This window comes from Notothenia rossii (genome assembly GCF_949606895.1).
Source record: "Notothenia rossii genome assembly, chromosome: 2".
Classification (NCBI taxonomy): domain Eukaryota; kingdom Metazoa; phylum Chordata; class Actinopteri; order Perciformes; family Nototheniidae; genus Notothenia; species Notothenia rossii.
In genome coordinates this window covers 50,554,809-50,574,400 of record NC_136904.1, presented here as the reverse complement: position 1 = coordinate 50,574,400, position 19,592 = coordinate 50,554,809, and the positions used below count along the sequence as shown (strand labels likewise).

Below are 19,592 nucleotides of genomic sequence, written 5' to 3'. Positions count from 1 at the left end.
TTGGGTGAGGATGAAAGTTCACAAAAGACGGTGGGCTGATCCCCGGTGGATGGAAGCGTGAAAAGTTGTAACGAACTTCACACGCGCTCCGGTTTAAAGGTTAAGAAAAAGGAGCAAATTGACACCACCTCACACCCTTCACTGGCAACTTCCAGAAAATGATTGGAAGTTAGGACTGATTTGGCAGAGCTGGAAAAAAAACAATAAATAGAAATAAGATAAAGATAGAAACAGCTCAAAAGACGAATTGTCTATAGATTTTTATAGATTGTATATTAATGTGAAAACTTTTTTTTTTTTTTTTTTACATCTGAAAAAGAGTCACATTTTTTGTATATGTTATTTTTGTACTCATTATTTAAATTCTGTAACTAACACCACCAGGGATAAAATAGAGATGAGGACAAGAACAAAGCCAAACCAATTGTTGGGTCCCCTAGGGATAAGAGGCAGAATAGCATTGTCGATTGTGCTCATTACAGTTGGCACCTTGTTGAAAGGATGGGGAGTACAATATCAAGTAAAATATGGAAGCATTAATTCACTCATAGAGAATGCCCACATCACTAACAGAACTCCAGCAGTGTTTCAGAGACTTTCACGTATCCCCAGAGCCAAAAGATCAGCTGAGCAACAAAAGGAGGAGTTAGAAATACTCGTTCCCAAAGGTGAGGCGGTTATAATCAAGATGATTCACCCCCCTTATATGCAGTTCTTGTATCAAATGATGAGATGGGTTTAAGTGATCGGGATATGTAAGTGATGAGGATTAACAGATTAGGGGAATCTCTAAATACACTGGATCCATGTTTTAGTCTGTACCAGAAGCACCCCCTGTTAAGTTTATGAACAACCGACCGGTGACCTGAGCAAAATTATTGAAAAAGATTACAGTTGAAACAGGCTACTAACCCACAAGTACAGCTATGTACGTACAAACTCTATGAACAAGATTTCCCAGCAGATAGTGGCGACATTGCAGATATGTCCAGTCACAAAACGTACTTATTTTCTAAATAACAGTGAGATTTAAAATGATGGAGAAAATATGGGGACGTTCTTTTATAGTGTGTGAAATATGTGGTGCTTGAAACATGTAGGTATTTTAAATGTATAGAAGAAAATGGTTTCCTGAAAGAGTTGATTGGATTAGACATGTTACAGTGGGTGAAAACAATGTTTAGGGATATGGTACAGACATTAACTGGGCTTAGATGACATTTAACATCTAAGAAAGATAGTATGGTTAGGAAAATAGAGTGGGAAAGATTGGATTTATTTTACCTCAGTGTGTTAGAATTAACTATAGATAATGCGTCCCGAGATCTCTCTCTCTCTATCTCTCCGCCTGTCAGAACGCTACGACCCCAACTTCCAAGCAGAAAAAAGACCTCACCACGGAAGACTCCTCCTTCTCCATCGAACAGACAGAGAACCAGAGCTGAACCAACAATGACAAGACTTTATCCAGAACCATCTCCACCTGAGGCATCCAGAACTACAGGTGACATAAAAACACTCTCATCGGTCCCCCACAGGACATGAACAAGAGCCGAGTGTGGGACATGAGAGCAGAATACGCCCTCCATGCAACAAAGTAGAGACTGTAAAGGAGGAGATGAAAAGCAAAGCAGTTGGGCCACTCAAAAGAGTTACAGCGGAAGGATCCAAGAGCAGATGGACTGAGGAGAAGGTGGACGGAGGAGAAGACAGGTCGGAGGAGTTGGCATGGTCCGGCAGAACGTGAGGGGGTCGTGGCTTGACAACCAAAGGGGGAGAGAAGGAAAACGGGAGTGAGTGAGTTTACACATAAACACACTTATTCACCAACGAGAAATATGTAAAGACATTTTTTTATTAGCCATGAATTAATCAATTGGTGAATTTATAAAGAAAGAAAGAGGAAACTATTAAATAACCCTAAAAACAGACTGAGGGTAGAACATATTATTCAATCTTTTCATCATATGAACAAATTATTCTTTAAGAGTTTTTTATTCATGTGTGAATTTGGGGAAGATTTAATTTGTTACAGTATGGACCTACAGTTTAAAGGGATGGTTTTAGTAACCACTCTATAAAAGCAGACAAATCTTTATTTGTATGAAAAATGTTAAAGGTAGAGCTAGTACCAAGCCAAAGATAGTATTCCAATCTAGAGTATTGATTTCTCCATTGTAGCATGGTTATTACCTCAGGAGGGAAGATTAAGGTGGAAATAACATTTGTTTTTCGTCCAAGATGTAGAGTTTTAAAAAGACACTGGGCAAAGAGAGATTGCACATTTTAATTAAAACGAAACTAATATAATTGGGAGTAATACATGCGGGGCCTTGGATCACTCATTGTAATGGTGCATATTTGTTACAACAAATATCGTTCAGGGAGAAGGGGTCGCTCGACCCACCCTGCAGATGTTTTAAATCTTACTTGCAACTTCAGAGGGAACGCACGGCACCAGAGTATGAGTTTTAAAAGACAAGCGCCACCAGCTCCTAATGGTCATCCATTCACCAAATGACCTGACATTTAGAGATGTTATTTAAAGGAGAAACATACCTGCCATAAGTGTAAATTCCGGAATTGAACTACAAACTATTAAATGAAATGACTTCTGTTTTTAAAATCCTTGTTAAAGGAGGGAGTAATTATCACATGCTCGGGCACCCAAGGTTCCACACACTGTTAAAGGGGTTAGCATAGCTATTTAAGTAGACCAGAATTGAAGATAAATTAGTATAATGAGTTATTGATATTCCACGAGTTTTCACACCATTTCAGGGACTTTATCACTGCATTAGAACAGACCACCCAAAGTACCGATTGAACACGACGGCCCCTTCTAGAGAACATATTACTTTCATACCTTAAATGGTATGAAAGGAGGGAGGGTAAATTTCTCATGAGGAGACAGTTACAAATGCTAGCAGAACAAGACGACCAACCCCCGTACAGATGTTGATGACAATGATGAGTTAGTTTAAATGATATGGATGTTCGGAGATGAGATTGATCAATGAATGTCCAGCTGATATGATTCTTTAAATTATGAAATCATGTGAAGAAGTGAGCAAAACAAAATGCTAAAATGAAGTGAATCCATTTCAATTTACTTTACACTATTCCGAGATAGTTTATTTTTATTTTTCAATTTACTTTGCCAATCCAAGATATTTTATTTTATTCTTTATTACTTTATACTATTCTAATATGGTGGATCTCATGTTTTATAAATCATTGCTATTCTAAAATGGTTTGTTTCTTTTCACTTTGTAAAAAACAAGTGCCTTAACACTGAGCGTGGTATGGGAACGGTTTCTGGGAAAGGAGGGAGGAAGAAATGTTCTAATACCAAGCCATTGCTGCAATATTTGAAGAATGTAAACACTAGAAGTTATGCACAAGGGAAAACCTTTATGTTTGAGCAGTCAAAGTATTTTTTTGTATTTTTGTAAAGTTAAGGCTATTGAACCATTCCATTTTGATTGTATGTTTGTAATATGAGTTATGTACGATGCAAAGTTCAGATGAAGAACTCATTGATTTCAGTATTGGATACACACCTAAAAGGTGTGTAAGGAGGGACTGTTAAAAATTAAAATCAATGTTTTGATGGTATAATGTAGCTTAAACATACCGTCAGTTTAAATGCTGTTTTATACTGAAAAAAACAGAAATTCTCGTGCATAACCAGTTGTTAAGCTTTTATTCTGAAAATCCTTCATCTCCGGTTAGCATTTAGCATGTGGCTAATATACTATTTCCTAAAGAGGTACATTTAGCAGCGAAATGACATGGAGTGATGCACACCAAAACCTACTGATTTAACACTACAACTATAGATGTCGAGATACTACCATGCTGAATATTAAATGAAGGAACAGTTTATTTGAATACATTATTGTTTACAGACGTGGGTAGCATGTGACAACATCCGGAACTCCACCAGAAAGCAAAATGCCGTGAAGTATTTCCAGTATTTTTAAAGCATGAATTACAGCGTTTAGAATGTGTTAAATGAAAAGTGATGAAAGAGAATATGAGGAGAAAAGGCATGTGGAAGTAAGCAATTAATGTAAAATGTCGGAATCCTCGGTATAACGCAATATCTGACTCAGAAGAACGAGGGGGGAGTCCCCTACGTCACTACAGCTCCCAGAGAGGAGGATCGAACAGCCAGCAAGCGGGAAGTACGAAGACTTGTGTGCTCTCTTCTTCACGGCCGCCATTGCGAGAGGGAGCTGCAGGTTTTCTCTCCTGACCTGAACAATATTCTGCTTGTAACACTACCGCGCCTTTTTTAATTAAAGTATCCCATTTGAATCTTCTCAGAGACTCCATTTAGTCTAATTTTTAAATCTTCTCTCCTGGACGCGAGAATAACGAACATACTTAACACAACCAAAGGCCAAGAAGTGGTTGACATTCTTTCTGAATGATTGCCAATGGCAACCTGGCAACCGTTACTGTCGAGCCCTGACCTGATCAGTGGTGGCCCTCCTGAGTTTTATGTATGTCTATGGATCCAGGGTTTGATCATCGGCCTGAAGACCCTTTTTCCACTGTACAGATGTAGCACTTAATTTCAGACTCAAGCTTACAGCTTCCTGCCTACGACCTGCCTAAAACCAGTATAGAGGAATGTTAAGCCCTCCCACTATTTTCCAAGAGGGCGTTGCCAGATTTTCAATTTCAGGTTTTAACCAGGAGGTGGCGCTTCATTCACAAATACAGAAAGACAAGTTTCATGGACTTGCAGTTGTGTTTTGAAGAGCATTTGAACACATCAATATTTTAGATCAACTAAAGTATATATAATCTTGTAATTCAATAATATATAGTCTTTATATATTAAATAATCATAATAATAATAATGTAAATGTTTACATTACACTTCTTTATATCTTATGCTCATACTTTTACCTTTACAATCGTTTGCTTTAATATGGAGTATATTTTTTGTATATTTTTGTGTTTGCTTCCTCCTGCTCCCTTTCGGACACATACTGTATGATTTATTATTATTATGAATATAAAGATATTATTAAGATAATACATTTTAGTTTAGAATGTGCTGTCCCACGGTAATTCAGAAGGCTCACAGGTCACATTCCGACCATTATTTAAAACAATAGGTGCTTTCACACCGTCTACAGCTTGATTTGTATAGAGGGAGCTATGTGGCTGAATGGCCAGCGATTAGGTGTGGCGCATTTATCATAGGTGATCAGAGGTAACTGCCTGCCGTCAGATTTCATTTAAAAAACAGATCTGATTTTAAGACTATTTCTGCGCTCATAAAGAATGATAAGAATAAGAGTAATGCGTATTGAACTGGTTTCATTAATTAGTGAGTTTATTTAACACTAGAACTGCCAATCGGGTCAATTTGTGTGATGTGTGTTGTGTGTGTGCAATGTAACTTTTTTTCAATAAAATATTAAAGTCTCCCAGTCCGTGACTTTTCCTGAAAGTGTGTTATGTAGCACGCTATGTAGTTAAAATGTGCATTCTAATTGCGGGATTTGACGGGTTTAGGTAGGCATATACAAAAACCTCTGGCAGTTCTAGTGTTAAAGTAATTAGGTACAGTAGAAGCCCTTTTTTATCAGTAACGAATTTAGGAGTTGAACATAAAAGTCAACAAACTGAGGGTCACTTGCAATGACAGTGTTGTGTCTAACTGTAAGCTTGTCACTCAGAGTAACCTACAGTTAATTTAGCTGCTGGAGAGGAAAGATCAGGGGGGAGGTGGGGAGAGAGCTGTGGTTGATGGGCCATTAGTTGTGTAAATACACAGCTGAGAGCTGCCGTTTCATTCAGACTGTTTAAAAAACTGTAACAACGGACTATTTTTCAAGATCAAGATCCCTCCGCTACGTTTTGGGATCCTGATCTGCCGACGAGGCTCCATTAAAATATAAACATTTTTAGTGAATTACTGAGTTTAGGCACGTTAATAACGTTTTAATGAAGTTGAATACAGTATATTCATATTTGTCAGTGATTTCATGTCAATTGTGTGTGCGTGCGTGCGTGCGTGCGTGCGTGTGTGTGTTAGGGGTTTCACAACTACCAATATTTACTAGTCGGCTAGCTTTTCAAAATAGTAGTCGACTCGTCGACTAGTCGTTACGTCATAATAGAGACACACAGAGAGAGGTTTACAACTGTATTTTCTATTGGAACTCATACAGTAACATTAAACACTGCATTTTAATTTGTGTTACATGGCTGAGTAAATAACAAACACTGGACTCACCAAAATCGACAGCAAAAAACTCTTGTTTACATAAATGCCACGTAAATCCAGTGCGCAACAGCGCATTGCGCAACACTTTATTCGCTGTCCTCCACGATAACGTCCACCTTTCCATATTTTTGGTTTGAACACCAACGCATCGACATGTGAGGGAAGGAGGCTTGACCGCTTTCGGGTGACAGTGTTGCCTGCCAGGGAAAAAACCCTCTCACTCGGGGTGCTTGTGGCTGGAATAGCCAGGTAGCTCCTCGAAAGCGGGGGAAGCGGTGCACGTTTTCTGCCCACCACTCCAGTGGATTATCCATTGTGGGGATATGCGGTGTCCGCTGGCAGTAATCCCGTAGCTCATCATCCGCATCACTGTTGACCCGTGTTTTCTTGCTGTTCGTTTGCCTCTGTTCAGTGCTGACGCCGGTCCGTTGCTCACTGGTGCTAGCATTACTGCTAGTGCTAGCTGTCGGCAGCGGGTGTTTCATCTTCAGATGGTTGCGCATAGCAGATGCATTTGTATTGTACTTCAGTACAGCTGTACACAACTGACACTTCACTGTGGAGTTGGTTACATCTTCGTTGAAGTACTGCCATACATAAGAATGTCGGACGTGTTTTATAGCATTTTGCAGCACCTCGTTTACCTCCATTTTTTTCCACGACTAGTCGACTAGGGCCTACAGCGCCAACTAGTGGTAAAGGTAGTCGACTAGTCGATTAGTTGGTGAAACCCAACTAGTGTGTGTGTGTGTGTGTATGTGTGTGTGTGTGTGTGTGTGTGTGTGTGTGTGTGTGTGTGTGTGTGTGTGTGTGTGTGTGTGTGTGTGTGTGTGTGTGTGTGTGTAGAGGTGTGTGTGGTTAAAACACTTTCATGAAGTGAAGGAGGTTTTCCTTCTATAAAACAGCTGTGGGCAGCAGAGAGTGTCACGGACATTAATTCATAGATCAAGGCAGACTGGTGCACACACTCTCCTGTCCTGACAGGCGACACGCCCGATCTAAGCCGTGTCCCTCACTCCTCACATCCCTAGCTACATCCCCACAAAGGCTTGTTACATTGTTTCAGATGTTATGTGCAAACTTGTCAACTTTCGGTGAAATTCGCCATTTTGAATCCAAAATAGGTCGTTTGTGTGATTCATGTAGTTCTGCAATAAAAATATTTTTGGGGTATGGGGGGGTCTGGGACCCGGAGTAATCTGCGGCCGTGAGCAGCACGCATGGTGTTATTTTTTTATATATTATAATGAAGTGCGAGCTGTGTGCTCGAGTCTTCCTGCCTGTCGGCTCTGCTCTCATGGATGTATAATAAGGCTCTGCTGCTTCGAGATGACGGTCTAGCTTCAGCAGCTACTTTACCTACGGGTGCGTTCGTTAATATTAACTGCGCGTCCGGAGTCACTGTGGCACAGACCGGACCGCTGGTGAACAGCTGTTAGAATGGGCCGTTCAGGTGTTCAGAGCAGAGCTCCCTGTCGGAGCGGCAGAGCGTGATGTGAACTGAAAAGTTTTTCTGTGGCAATATTATTTAAGGAATCGTTGAGCTAGCTAGCTAGCATACATTGTCACTATCTGCTAATGTTAGCTTTAGCCTTCTATTTCTAATAGTTTTTTGCATAGGCTATAGACAGAGGTGGTATAAGTATATATATATATTGTACTTGAGTAAAAGTAGAAGCACTCAGGTCTTGTACTTGAGTAAAAGGAGAAGTACCAGAGTGTAGGAATACTCTGTTACAGTAAAAGTCCTGCATTCAAAATGTTCCTCAGGTAAAAGTAGAAAAGTATTATCATCAAAATATAGTTAAAGTAGCAACAGTAAAAGTAGTCATTGTGCAGATTGGTCCATTTCAGAATAACATATATGTTTTATAATGATTGATCATGAAAGTGTTCTCAAAGCTGGTAAAGGTGCAGCTAGTTTGAATGACTTTGTATACTGCAGGGTAGCTTGTGGATTTACTCCAGGTGGAACTAAAGTCGCAATTAACACTTGATTATATTTCACATCATTCATCCACATCTGTAAAGTAACTAAAGGTATTAAATACATATAGGGGAGTAGAAGTACACCATATACCTCTGAACTGTAGTGGAGTAGAAGAACAAAATAGCAAAACATTGAAATACTTAAATAAAGTACAAGTATCTCAAAATTGTGCCCAAGTATAGTACTTGTTGAGTTTATGAACTTAGTTACTTTTTTTGTGCCTTGCACAGAGGAATGCTCAACAGTGCTGCCGAAATTATAAACTGACTGCTACAAAATTCTAATAAATGCTTTTATATATTTCTATTAGATGTGACTCTTTGGCGTTTCTGTTATTATTAACACTGCTGCTTTAGTTGTTCTGACTGCTAAAATCCTGTTATTCCTCATTTTAAAGCCGATATTCCGTGAGGTCGGGGAGCCGGGGGCTCGGATCCTTGTCACCTTTTTCATACAGATGAGTTTGCATCCCAAAGCCTCAATCACCTTAATTCATGTAATAAAAACATCTCAGGTCAGTGACACTCAAAGCTAAATGTGCAATACCATGTTCAGCTATGTTACTATTTATAATGTTATTGTTGTTACATCAGAAGATGTACATATTGGAATGATTTCTTAACTTACAGTAGGCTATTTTTTACAATGTGTGTTGGAAGGATTTATTAAATTACTATGAATATTGTCATTGTTGAAGGCTTTTAAAGAAGGATGAACTATGAGCCTGAATTACATAACATTTTATACCTAAAAACATAAAAGCCACAATAAATAAATCACAATTATTCTAGTTCTTTTTACAACCCGTATAACTTTCAACCCACCAGCTTTTATGGTGTTGTTACGTCACTAACTGTAAGCTTGTAACATACAGTCTATGGTCACTCAGAGTAACCTACAGTTAATTTAGCTGCTGGAGAAGAAAGATCCGGGGGGGAGGGGGGAGAGAGCTGCCGTTTCATTCACATTGTTTAAAAAACGGTAACAACGGACTATTTTTCTTCGCGGATGCATGTCAATTTAAATCAATACAACTATTTTTTAAATCAATAAAAACATTTTCTAAACCCATAAAAGCTTTAAATTAATATTGGGAGTCATGTCGTTACTTAGTTGAAAATGTGGCCATGTAATAAGCGGGATAATTTGCAGCGACTTGTTCCTTATGGGGAAAATAACACCCGTCATCCAGATCAGGATCCCTCCGCTACGCTTTGGGATCCTGATCTGCCGACAAGGCTCCATTAAAATATAAATATTTTTTGTGAATTACTGAGTTTAGGCACGTTAATAACGTTTTAATGAAGTTGAATACAGTATATTCATATGTGTCAGTGATTTCATGTCAATTCGGCGAACATAAACATAAATGATCTTGGTGAAGATGATGATTAAATTAGGATTAAAAATCGAGAGCCGGGCATTTCCTCCCGTTCGTTTTTTTCGACAAACAACATTATTTTGTTAAATAACAACATGTTGATGTTTTGTAAATGATTACATGTCTCTTATTTAGCACAGAGTATGATATCCGTGACATATGGATCTTAACAAAGTTCCACTGTACTGTACTGTATTTGACTTTATTTCACATGAGCTCCAGTGTGGAACCCCACTGCAACCCCTGGTGGATCAATGATCCATTGCAGCTGGCTTCATTATAATTACATTTATCTATCATGGGGGCGGTCTCAAGTCAAGCTGGAGGTTTTCCATTGAGCGAGGGCAGATCACGTACCAATCACGGCCCTCGCGTTTCAAACTGTCTGAAATGAATCGCTACATCTGTATGCAGTGGGACCATGTCTTTGGCCAGATAGAATGATATTGTGTGTGTGACCTCGTTCCATGTTTTGCTTTTCCTATCACAGGCAGTCCCTGGAACAAATGCGTCTTCAAGCGACACCTGACCCGACTTTACTTTAGACATTGCACCAGCATTCTTGTTGATGCAGATACTATTTTCATACATTCTTCGTATTCCAATAAGTGCTTCCTGTTGAGGTGGTGGGGTAAAGTACTTGTGTTACCTCCTAAGGCAACGATTTTAGTTCAACAAGATTTGCAATAAATGTTTGTTTGGTCTACGTCAGATTTGTTTAATCCAAAAAACCTCCAAACGACAGACACAGCTCCTCTCCTCGGCACAAGTTAGTCTTGTGTGTCATATCTCCATCTCCAGTCTCATGTTCTTCAGTGTCCATCTTTACATTCTGCTTCACATAGTACGTTACTGCTAATACGCTTTACGCTGTACCCAAGCATGTATTTCAACGGTGCGGGTGTGAGCGCCCTTCGCCACTTCTTATGCGCTACTTTTTTTTCCCCGCAAGTATTGTTGTATATGAAAAATGTATATCATATTATAAAAAGTTCATGGTATTCGGTATGAATCGGTATACCGCCCAGCACTACTTTACGGTAAACATTAGTGTACTCAATCTAATGATTAAAAGTCCAAAGCTCCAAATCAATAACAGATGTTACATTATACAGACAGGAAAAGTGTGGAACATGTTCTTTAAAGGTTGGTTGGTGTACCATGCTCAGGCCCTTCGCGGGGTCATACTTCGGTCCCAGCACGAACACTTTCTGGCCTTTCTTCACCACCCCGCTGTAGATCCGTGCAAACGCCACGAAGGTGTGCTGCTCCTCTTCCTCCTGTGGCTTTGAGTCCTTCAGGGTCAAACTTTCCATCTTGGCTGACAGGAAACATAGGACAAACAGGAAGTTATTTAGGACTCAAACACTGGAAACCATCTTACTGTACAGATTCACACACTGGAGGCTGTACTTAGCCATAATTTACTTAGCCATCATTTACGTAGCCGTCGTTTACGTAGCCGTCGTTTACGTAGCCGTCATTTACTTAGCCGTCATTTACTTAGCCGTCATTTACTTAGCCGTCATTTACATAGCGATCATTTACATAGCGATCATTTACGTAACCATCATTTACGTAACCATCATTTACCTAGCCATCATTTACGTAGCCATCATTTACTTAGATATCATTTACGTAGCCATCATTTACGTAGCCATCATTTACTTAGCCATCATTTACGTAGCCATCATTTACGTAGCAATCATTTACTTAAACGTCATTTACGTAGCGATCATTTACGTAAACATGATTTACTTAGCCATGATTTACGTAGCCATCATTTACGTAGCCATCATTTACGTAGCCATCATTTACTTAGCCGTCATTTACGTAGCCATCATTTACGTAGCCATAATTTACGTAGCCATCAATTACATAGAGATCATTTACGTAGCCATCATTTACAGCGATCATTTACGTAGCCATCATTTACTTAGCCATCATTTACGTAGCGATCATTTACTTAGCCGTCATTTACGTAGCGATCATTTATGTAGCCATGATTTACGTAGCCATCATTTACGTAGCCATCAATTACATAGAGATCATTTACGTAGCCATCATTTACAGCCGTCGTTTACGTAGCCGTCGTTTACGTAGCCATCGTTTACGTAGCCATCGTTTACGTAGACATCATTTACGTAGCCATCATTTACGTAGAGATCATTTACGTAGCCATCATTTACGTAGATATCATTTACGTAGCCATCATTTACGTAGAGATCATTTACATAGCCGTAGTTTACGTAGCCGACGTTTACGTAGCCATCATTTACTTAGCCGTCATTTACATAGCCGTCATTTACATAGCCGTCATTTACATAGCGATCATTTACGTAACCATCATTTACGTGGCCATCATTTACGTAGCCATCATTTTCTTAGCGATCATTTACGTAGCCATCATTTAGGTAGCCATCATTTACTTAGCCGTCATTTACGTAGCGATCATTTACGTAACCATGATTTACGTAGCCATGATTTACGTAGCCATGATGTACGTAGCCATCATTTACTTAGCCGTCATTTACGTAGCCATCATTTACGTAGCCATCATTTACGTAGCCATGATTTACGTAGCCATCATTTACGTAGCCATCCATTACATAGAGATCATTTACGTAGCCATCATTTACAGCCATCATTTACGTAGCCATCATTTACTTTAGCCATAATTTGCGAAGAGATCATTTTCTTAGCCATCATTTACGTAGCTATCATTTACTTAGCAATCATTTACGTAGCCATCATTTACGTAGCCATCATTTACGTAGAGATCATTTACTTAGCGATCATTTACGTAGCGATCATTTACTTAGCGATCATTTACTTAGCGATCATTTACGTAGCCATCATTTACGTAGCCATCATTTACGTAGAGATCATTTGCGTAGAGATCATTTACGTAGCCATCATTTACGTAGCCATCATTTACGTAGCGATCATTTACGTAAACATGATTTACTTAGCCATGATTTACGTAGCCATCATTTACGTAGAGATCATTTACGTAGCCATCATTTACGTAGCCATCATTTATGTAGCGATCATTTACTCAGCCGTCATTTACGTAGCCATCATTTACCTAGCCATCATTTACGTAGCCATCAATTACATAGAGATCATTTACGTAGCCATCATTTACAGCCAACATTTACGTAGCCATCATTTACGTAGCGATCATTTACTTAGCCGTCATTTACGTAGCGATCATTTATGTAGCCATGATTTACGTAGCCATCATTTACGTAGCCATCAATTACATAGAGATCATTTACGTAGCCATCATTTACAGCCGTCGTTTACGTAGCCGTCGTTTACGTAGCCATCGTTTACGTAGACATCGTTTACGTAGACATCATTTACATAGCCATCATTTACGTAGCCATCATTTACGTAGAGATCATTTACGTAGCCATAATTTACGTAGAGATAGTTTACGTAGCCATCATTTACGTAGAGATCATTTACATAGCCGTCGTTTACGTAGCCGACGTTTACTTAGCCATCATTTACTTAGCCGTCATTTACATAGCCGTCATTTACAAAGCGATCATTTACATAACCATCATTTACGTGGCCATCATTTACGTAGCCATCATTTTCTTAGCGATCATTTACGTAGCCATCAATTACGTAGCCATCATTTACTTAGCCTTCATTTACGTAGCGATCATTTACATAGCGATCATTTACGTAACCATGATTTACGTAGCCATGATTTACGTAGCCATGATGTACGTAGCCATCATTTACTTAGCCGTCATTTACGTAGCCATCATTTACGTAGCCATGATTTACGTAGCCATCATTTACGTAGCCATCATTTACATAGCCATCATTTACGTAGCCATCAATTACATAGAGATCATTTACAGCCATCATTTACGTAGCCATCATTTACGTAGCCATCATTTACGTAGCCATAATTTGTGAAGAGATCATTTTCTTAGCCATCATTTACGTAGCTATCATTTACTTAGCAATCATTTACGTAGCCATCATTTACGTAGCCATAATTTACGTAGAGATCATTTACTTAGCGATCATTTACGTAGCAATCATTTACGTAGCGATCATTTACTTAGCGATCATTTACGTAGCCATCATTTACGTAGCCATCATTTACGTAGAGATCATTTACGTAGCCATCATTTACGTAGCCATCATTTGCGTAGCCATCATTTACGTAGCCATCAATTACATAGAGATCATTTACGTAGCCATCATTTACAGCCATCATTTACGTAGCCATCCTTTACTTAGCCATAATTTGCGAAGAAATCATTTTCTTAGCCATCATTTACGTAGCTATCATTTACTTAGCAATCATTTACGTAGCCATCATTTACGTAGCCATCATTTACGTAGAGATCATTTACGTAGAGATCATTTACGTAGCGATCATTTACTTAGCGATCATTTACTTAGCGATCATTTACTTAGCGATCATTTACTTAGCGATCATTTACTTAGCGATCATTTACGTAGCGATCATTTATGTAGAGATCATTTACGTAGCCATCATTTACGTAGCCATCATTTGCGTAGACATCATTTGAGTAGAGATCATTTACTTAGCGACTACTAATATTCCATGTTTGAAATGCTTTAAATGCTTTACTCCTAGGATCAATGGAAACATGTTCTCTCTGTGACAGACAATGGTGTAAAAACTGAGCACAAACAGACACCTATTGGCAAACTAGTAATAGATAGAAAAGACTCAGGGGGAGGGTCAAGCTAACCTGTGCTGACTTCTGCAGAATGGCCTTCCTGTGGCATGCTCCCTGAGATGGGGGGGGCTGAGGGGCTCTCTGCTGCCGTCTGATCAGCTGCCAGTTTTTCAGCATGTCTCTGTCTCGCCAGATCACGGCGCTGTGCAATCTCCTCGTGTGTCAACGGCCTAAAAACATACACAGACAACAGCAGTGAAGTGAGGCTTTGGTTTACTGAATATCTGAGTATATTATGTGTCTCTTCAGGTACCGGTGAGATGATAAAACACAATCCAGGAAGTCAAGTTTGATCAATGAATGAGTTTAAAGATCCACTTGAAGGACAACACTGCAGTTCCCTGGCTCACTATATTATTATTATTTTTTAACTTTAATTTTTCACAAAAGAGATGCTTAAACACTAGCACTTTTTGTACCCTTGATAAATTCATTCCTGTCTTTCATGGACATTAATGAGACATATGTATTCATTGGTATTAAACATTTTTTATATCAATTTCAATAAAATCACCACATTTCAAATGTCCATCTTTTAGCATCAATGAATTGACCATAAGATATGCAATACTAGCTTAACAATAGCCAGTGTGGTGCAGTCAACAACAACAAAAAATACTACAGTGAACTAGAAAAGAAGAAAAAAAGAAAAGAAGAAAAAGAGAATGAGCTAATTAATACATAAGAGGTGTGACTAGAGTGCTGGCATTGGCTGAACATAAACTATTGCATTATGCTGGGGGGGCTGCAGCTCCAGCCAGGAAACTGTCGTCATTCTTAGCAAGGGAATCCCCTTTCTATCCATAATTTCACTGGGCAGTATACCAAGTATATAAAGTGCTGGATCCAGAGTGAAGGTAATTCCCAGCAGCTGAGTAACGTCCTTTTTAACATCCTTCTAGAGGTCCAGCATCTTTGGGCAGTCCCAATTGTGTGAAGACTCCCCCGATCCAAGCTGGCTCACTTAACCTGTTAGGCCCCAAGCCTGTTTTTCAGGTTTCAGGCTCGAAAATGACATTCCAAGAACAAATGACCATATCTTCCCTTCTAAAAGGGTTAAATTAATAATATTTTTTCTCAAAGTAATGATAAACCTGTGAGTTGGATGTAGAAAAGTCAGAATCAATATAGATGTTTTTGATTTTAAAGAAAATTCAGATTGAACATGGTAAAAAAACTGTAAATTATAGTGTCCGTCCAAAACATATGTTGTACTTATAGTGAAAACTAACCTTGGATGATAACGTCGCAAGTTTGTATCTTTCAGTGTTGAGGTGGGCACCATTAGATTCTGTGTCTCCTTACGATCATAAACAATGTGTTGGATGTGCACCTAGGATAAGTAATAAGGAAGCTAGGAGTGATTATCGGTGCAGTAATAGCAGTGTTTCCCCTATATACAAATAGTGGTGGCGCAGCGCCGCTGCTGAAATATGAGCGCCGCTGCTAGGGGGCGCCAGCAAGGTACCAAAAAAATAAATTTAAAATGTAAACTTTTTTTTCTTTTCTTAAAATAATAATAAGTGGCAACCCTTTTTCATTTTTGATTGTTTGTTATGTGGATTTGTAGTATTTGTGTTACTGTATGGTGTAAGGTGTATTTTTGCTAAATCTTGAGACATTGCCACTGTATGTACGAGGCAGGGCCAATTTCTGGCATAATACACAGGCAGTCGCCTAGGGCGCCAGATCTGGGGGGCGCTGCTCTGGGAGGGAAAAAACATTTTTGAGCGTTGGCGCTCATCCAAATGTTCGGCCTAGATGTAACAACATTCATAATTAAGTAAATGTAACATCCTTTTCACCCCGGTTACACATTTAATTTGCCCTGTACGGTGGGCGCTGTAAGTGATGAAAGTGGGGGATGTTGGCTTATCAGGCGCCCGCAGCTCACAGCCAAAGTGCGAGCGTGGTAGCGAGAGAGCGAGCAAGGGAGAGGGCGCAACGGTACCGGCGCTGTTGTTATTAGAATCTGGTGCTAGCTGCGCTAACGGATATAAGAAGTAGATGTTTCTACAACCAGGGTGGAGGAGAGCTCTCCTGTCAGACTGAGAGGCTCAGTGAGGTAAAGGACTCTCTGAGTATTTAGATAGTTAATTTTAATCTAAGTTATCTCAGTGGGTCTCAAACGTTTTGACCACAAATTATGTAAACACATATTTCCAAGGCCCTCCTTTATAATTATTAGGATAAATAAAAACAGGTTTGCAATCATTCCAATGTATACTATAGGACAGTAAACCAAAAATAAAGTTGGAGAGATACAAAAATATGCATAAATAAATAAATAAATGTTAACTAGGTAAAATAAGATATGAATGAACAACAAAAATAAAATAAGCTACATTTATTTGTTATTGGCTATGGTAGGTTATTGGTTATGTTCATATACAGTAGTTATATGATTATTAAAATGTAAACCGATCTTTTTCATATGGGTGTTTTAAAGTTGTACCCCCTAGATCAGGTCTCTAGTAATTGTGTGCTCAAAGCGCACCAGATTGAAGCATTTTACTGTAAAATGTTCAAAAGAAAATCTTCCCGGGGGAGCATACCCCCAGACCACCCTAGAGGATGTGACATCCACCCCCCAATTCAAACATGTTCATACAATACTGAATACATTTGAAGCCATTTTGACTTATATTATCTATGACAATAAGTTTCTGTTTTTGCAGTGTATTTGTCTTTTGTAGAGATTTTTCATTTATTCTTTATATAAAATGTCGCCTACAATCTCACATAGGGCAGCAAATTGTCTAGATCCGGCCCTGGTACTAGGCCTCAAGAGCCTTTCTTGTGCTGACACATAGAAAGAAATTGGCGGGCGCACTTCGCATGCGCAAACACTAAAAATGTCCACGCGCTCCGCGCTCACATTATGCTGGGCCAACGTGCCTTAGCACCGCTGCTATGACTCAATCCTAGGGGAAACACTGAATAGGTTAGCATTTTTCGCTCAGGGGTCATTTAGATGCTTCTTATGAGACTTGTGTTTTGTTTTGGTAAAAATTGTTTGTATCGTCAGTTAGCTGAGATTATTCCCGTTAATCTGGTATAACACATTAATAGGTTCTTAAATATTAAGATCCCCTGAGACACAGTGTCGTGGACTTTGGAGTTTAAAAGGTTAAACTGCAGCGGAAACCTGCACCAGAGCAAGGTCGACACCAAGGTCACCAGGTATGTGATCAACAAGTGTTGGCATGATAGCCAGATAGTCTGTTGTAGTTTTACAATTGTTAAAGGCTCCTTATAACGAGTGAACGTTTTTCTTAGCCCACTAACTGTAACCACCCTGCAATGGGAATGACCAGCCATTCATTTAATAAACCAATCATACCCCACCGAGTCCTTTTTTTAAATGTTGACCAACTTCATTTCAAAATCTAATGTTTAATTGGGTATCAATTTGTAAAACATGGACTCTGTTTAGAAATATATAATATATTTTACATTTCCCACATAGCTAACTGAGGGCAAACGTTAAAAAGCGAGAACAATTATTCCTACATTTGTGTTGCTGCATGACCTTTTGTGTGGTGTGCTGTGTGGTTGGAGTGTGAGTGTATACCTCTTCAAAGGGACCACAGTGACTACAGCAACGCAGCTGCTCACAATGGGCCTGAGTGACGCCATGCCACAGAGTTCTGCTCCATGATGACAAACCATGTAATGTTTTACATGGTTTGTCATCATGGAGCCCATCATTTGCCCCTGACAACAGCAGCAGCCCAGCAGACTCAGTGAGAAGGATCACTCTCTTTTGCATTCATTTGATATGATTCAGTCCACAGCCTGAGTTTAGACCAAACTATGTTAAAAAGAAGTATATAAGTTGTATGAGGTAAACATCTAAATAAAACATTGCTGTGTGGTAGATACAAGGCTTCGTGCTTCCTGTCCCTGCCTCCTCCTCGCTCAGTGGTAATAATGGGAATGCCATGCCTGGATTTCTGGACTCGCCTGCCGTGGTTATGAAGTAATGGCTTCCAAACACTGAAGACGGACGAAGGCAACCACATGCAGACCTTTCCACATTGTGAAGAAGGGGGAAAAAGTGTGCTGGAAAATTAAACAATATATTGATATTAAAGAAGTCTGCTAAACACACTTCATGGCTTTTTACCGCTGAAGGACTTAGATTGAAGATTTTTTTCCACTCTGGCCAGAGTGTATAAATGTAACCGAGCCGTGACCAAGATGATATTATTTCTGACATTCACAAAATCACACAGCTGAGACAGATTATTCGATTTCAAGCTGGAGAAGATTCATCTTAAAAGGGGCCATGTTGCTTTTTTGTGTTTTCCCTTCCCTGTAGTGTTTTATATAGGTTTTTGTGCATGTCAATGGTCTGCAAAGACTAAAATCCCTGTGTTCCCTCCAGAGGGAGTTTCCCTCCGTCTGAAATGCCTCAATTGGACTGCTTTGTTTACTTACTGAACAAAGAGACATCAGGATGTAACACGTGTGCTTCTATTGGCTTGTGCTCCAGCACATTGGGCGTCATAGGCTAAGGGGGGGCGGGACATCTTTAAGCGGTTGAACAGTCACAACAGAGCCGGCCAGCTAACCAATCAGAGCAGACTGGGCTCTGGTTTCAGACAGAGGGTGAAAAGAGGTGCTGCAGCACAGGCAGTATGAGAAAAATAAAGAGCTTTTTTGGAGACATGTCCCAGTAGACACTACATACAATTATGAACCTGAACATCAGCAGAATAGGCCCCTTTAATAAAAATATGTTGGTTTAGAAGTCTATAATGTGAATCAACAACACACCATGTTTATAATTCAAGGTAACATTCAACTAAATCTATGTGCATCTGACAGTTAACCTTCAGATATTTGAAATCACTCATCTCTAATCCAAACTCTGGTAATGTCGTTTTGTAACTTGAGTTGTTTCAACACAAAAACCGCCAAGGGGGTTATTTTTACCATGACAGGACCGGCGAGCCAGGAGAAACACATGCTTCTAGTTAAACCTTTCACATTTAGCATCTTATCTACCTCTGGCACTGGCTTAACTAATTATAAGTATTTATATTTTCTAGTGTCGGGTCATTCATTACTGGATACTACTGCAAGCTCTATGAGACTGATACGGACAAAACTGACTGAAGAGGGAGAGAGGTCCATGTATCATTTCCATATTATACAAAATGAATTCTACTTTTCAATAATGTTGTAAATCTACAATGAACTGATTGTTTAAATGTATTCATT

At 39.3% G+C, this 19,592-nt stretch overlaps 1 protein-coding gene across 1 annotated transcript in view; it reads right to left on the bottom strand.

The window, feature by feature from the left end:
- Positions 1 to 19,592, bottom strand: part of efl1 (elongation factor like GTPase 1) — a 175,071-nt gene that overhangs the window by 109,569 nt on the left and 45,910 nt on the right. Inside the window, exons 13-14 of the mRNA XM_079662374.1 lie at positions 14,376 to 14,533; positions 10,785 to 10,945 (exon numbers count right to left, since the gene is read on the bottom strand). Coding sequence (XP_079518500.1) covers positions 10,785 to 10,945; positions 14,376 to 14,533 — 319 coding nt within the window. The remainder of the gene's footprint in view (positions 1 to 10,784; positions 10,946 to 14,375; positions 14,534 to 19,592) is intronic.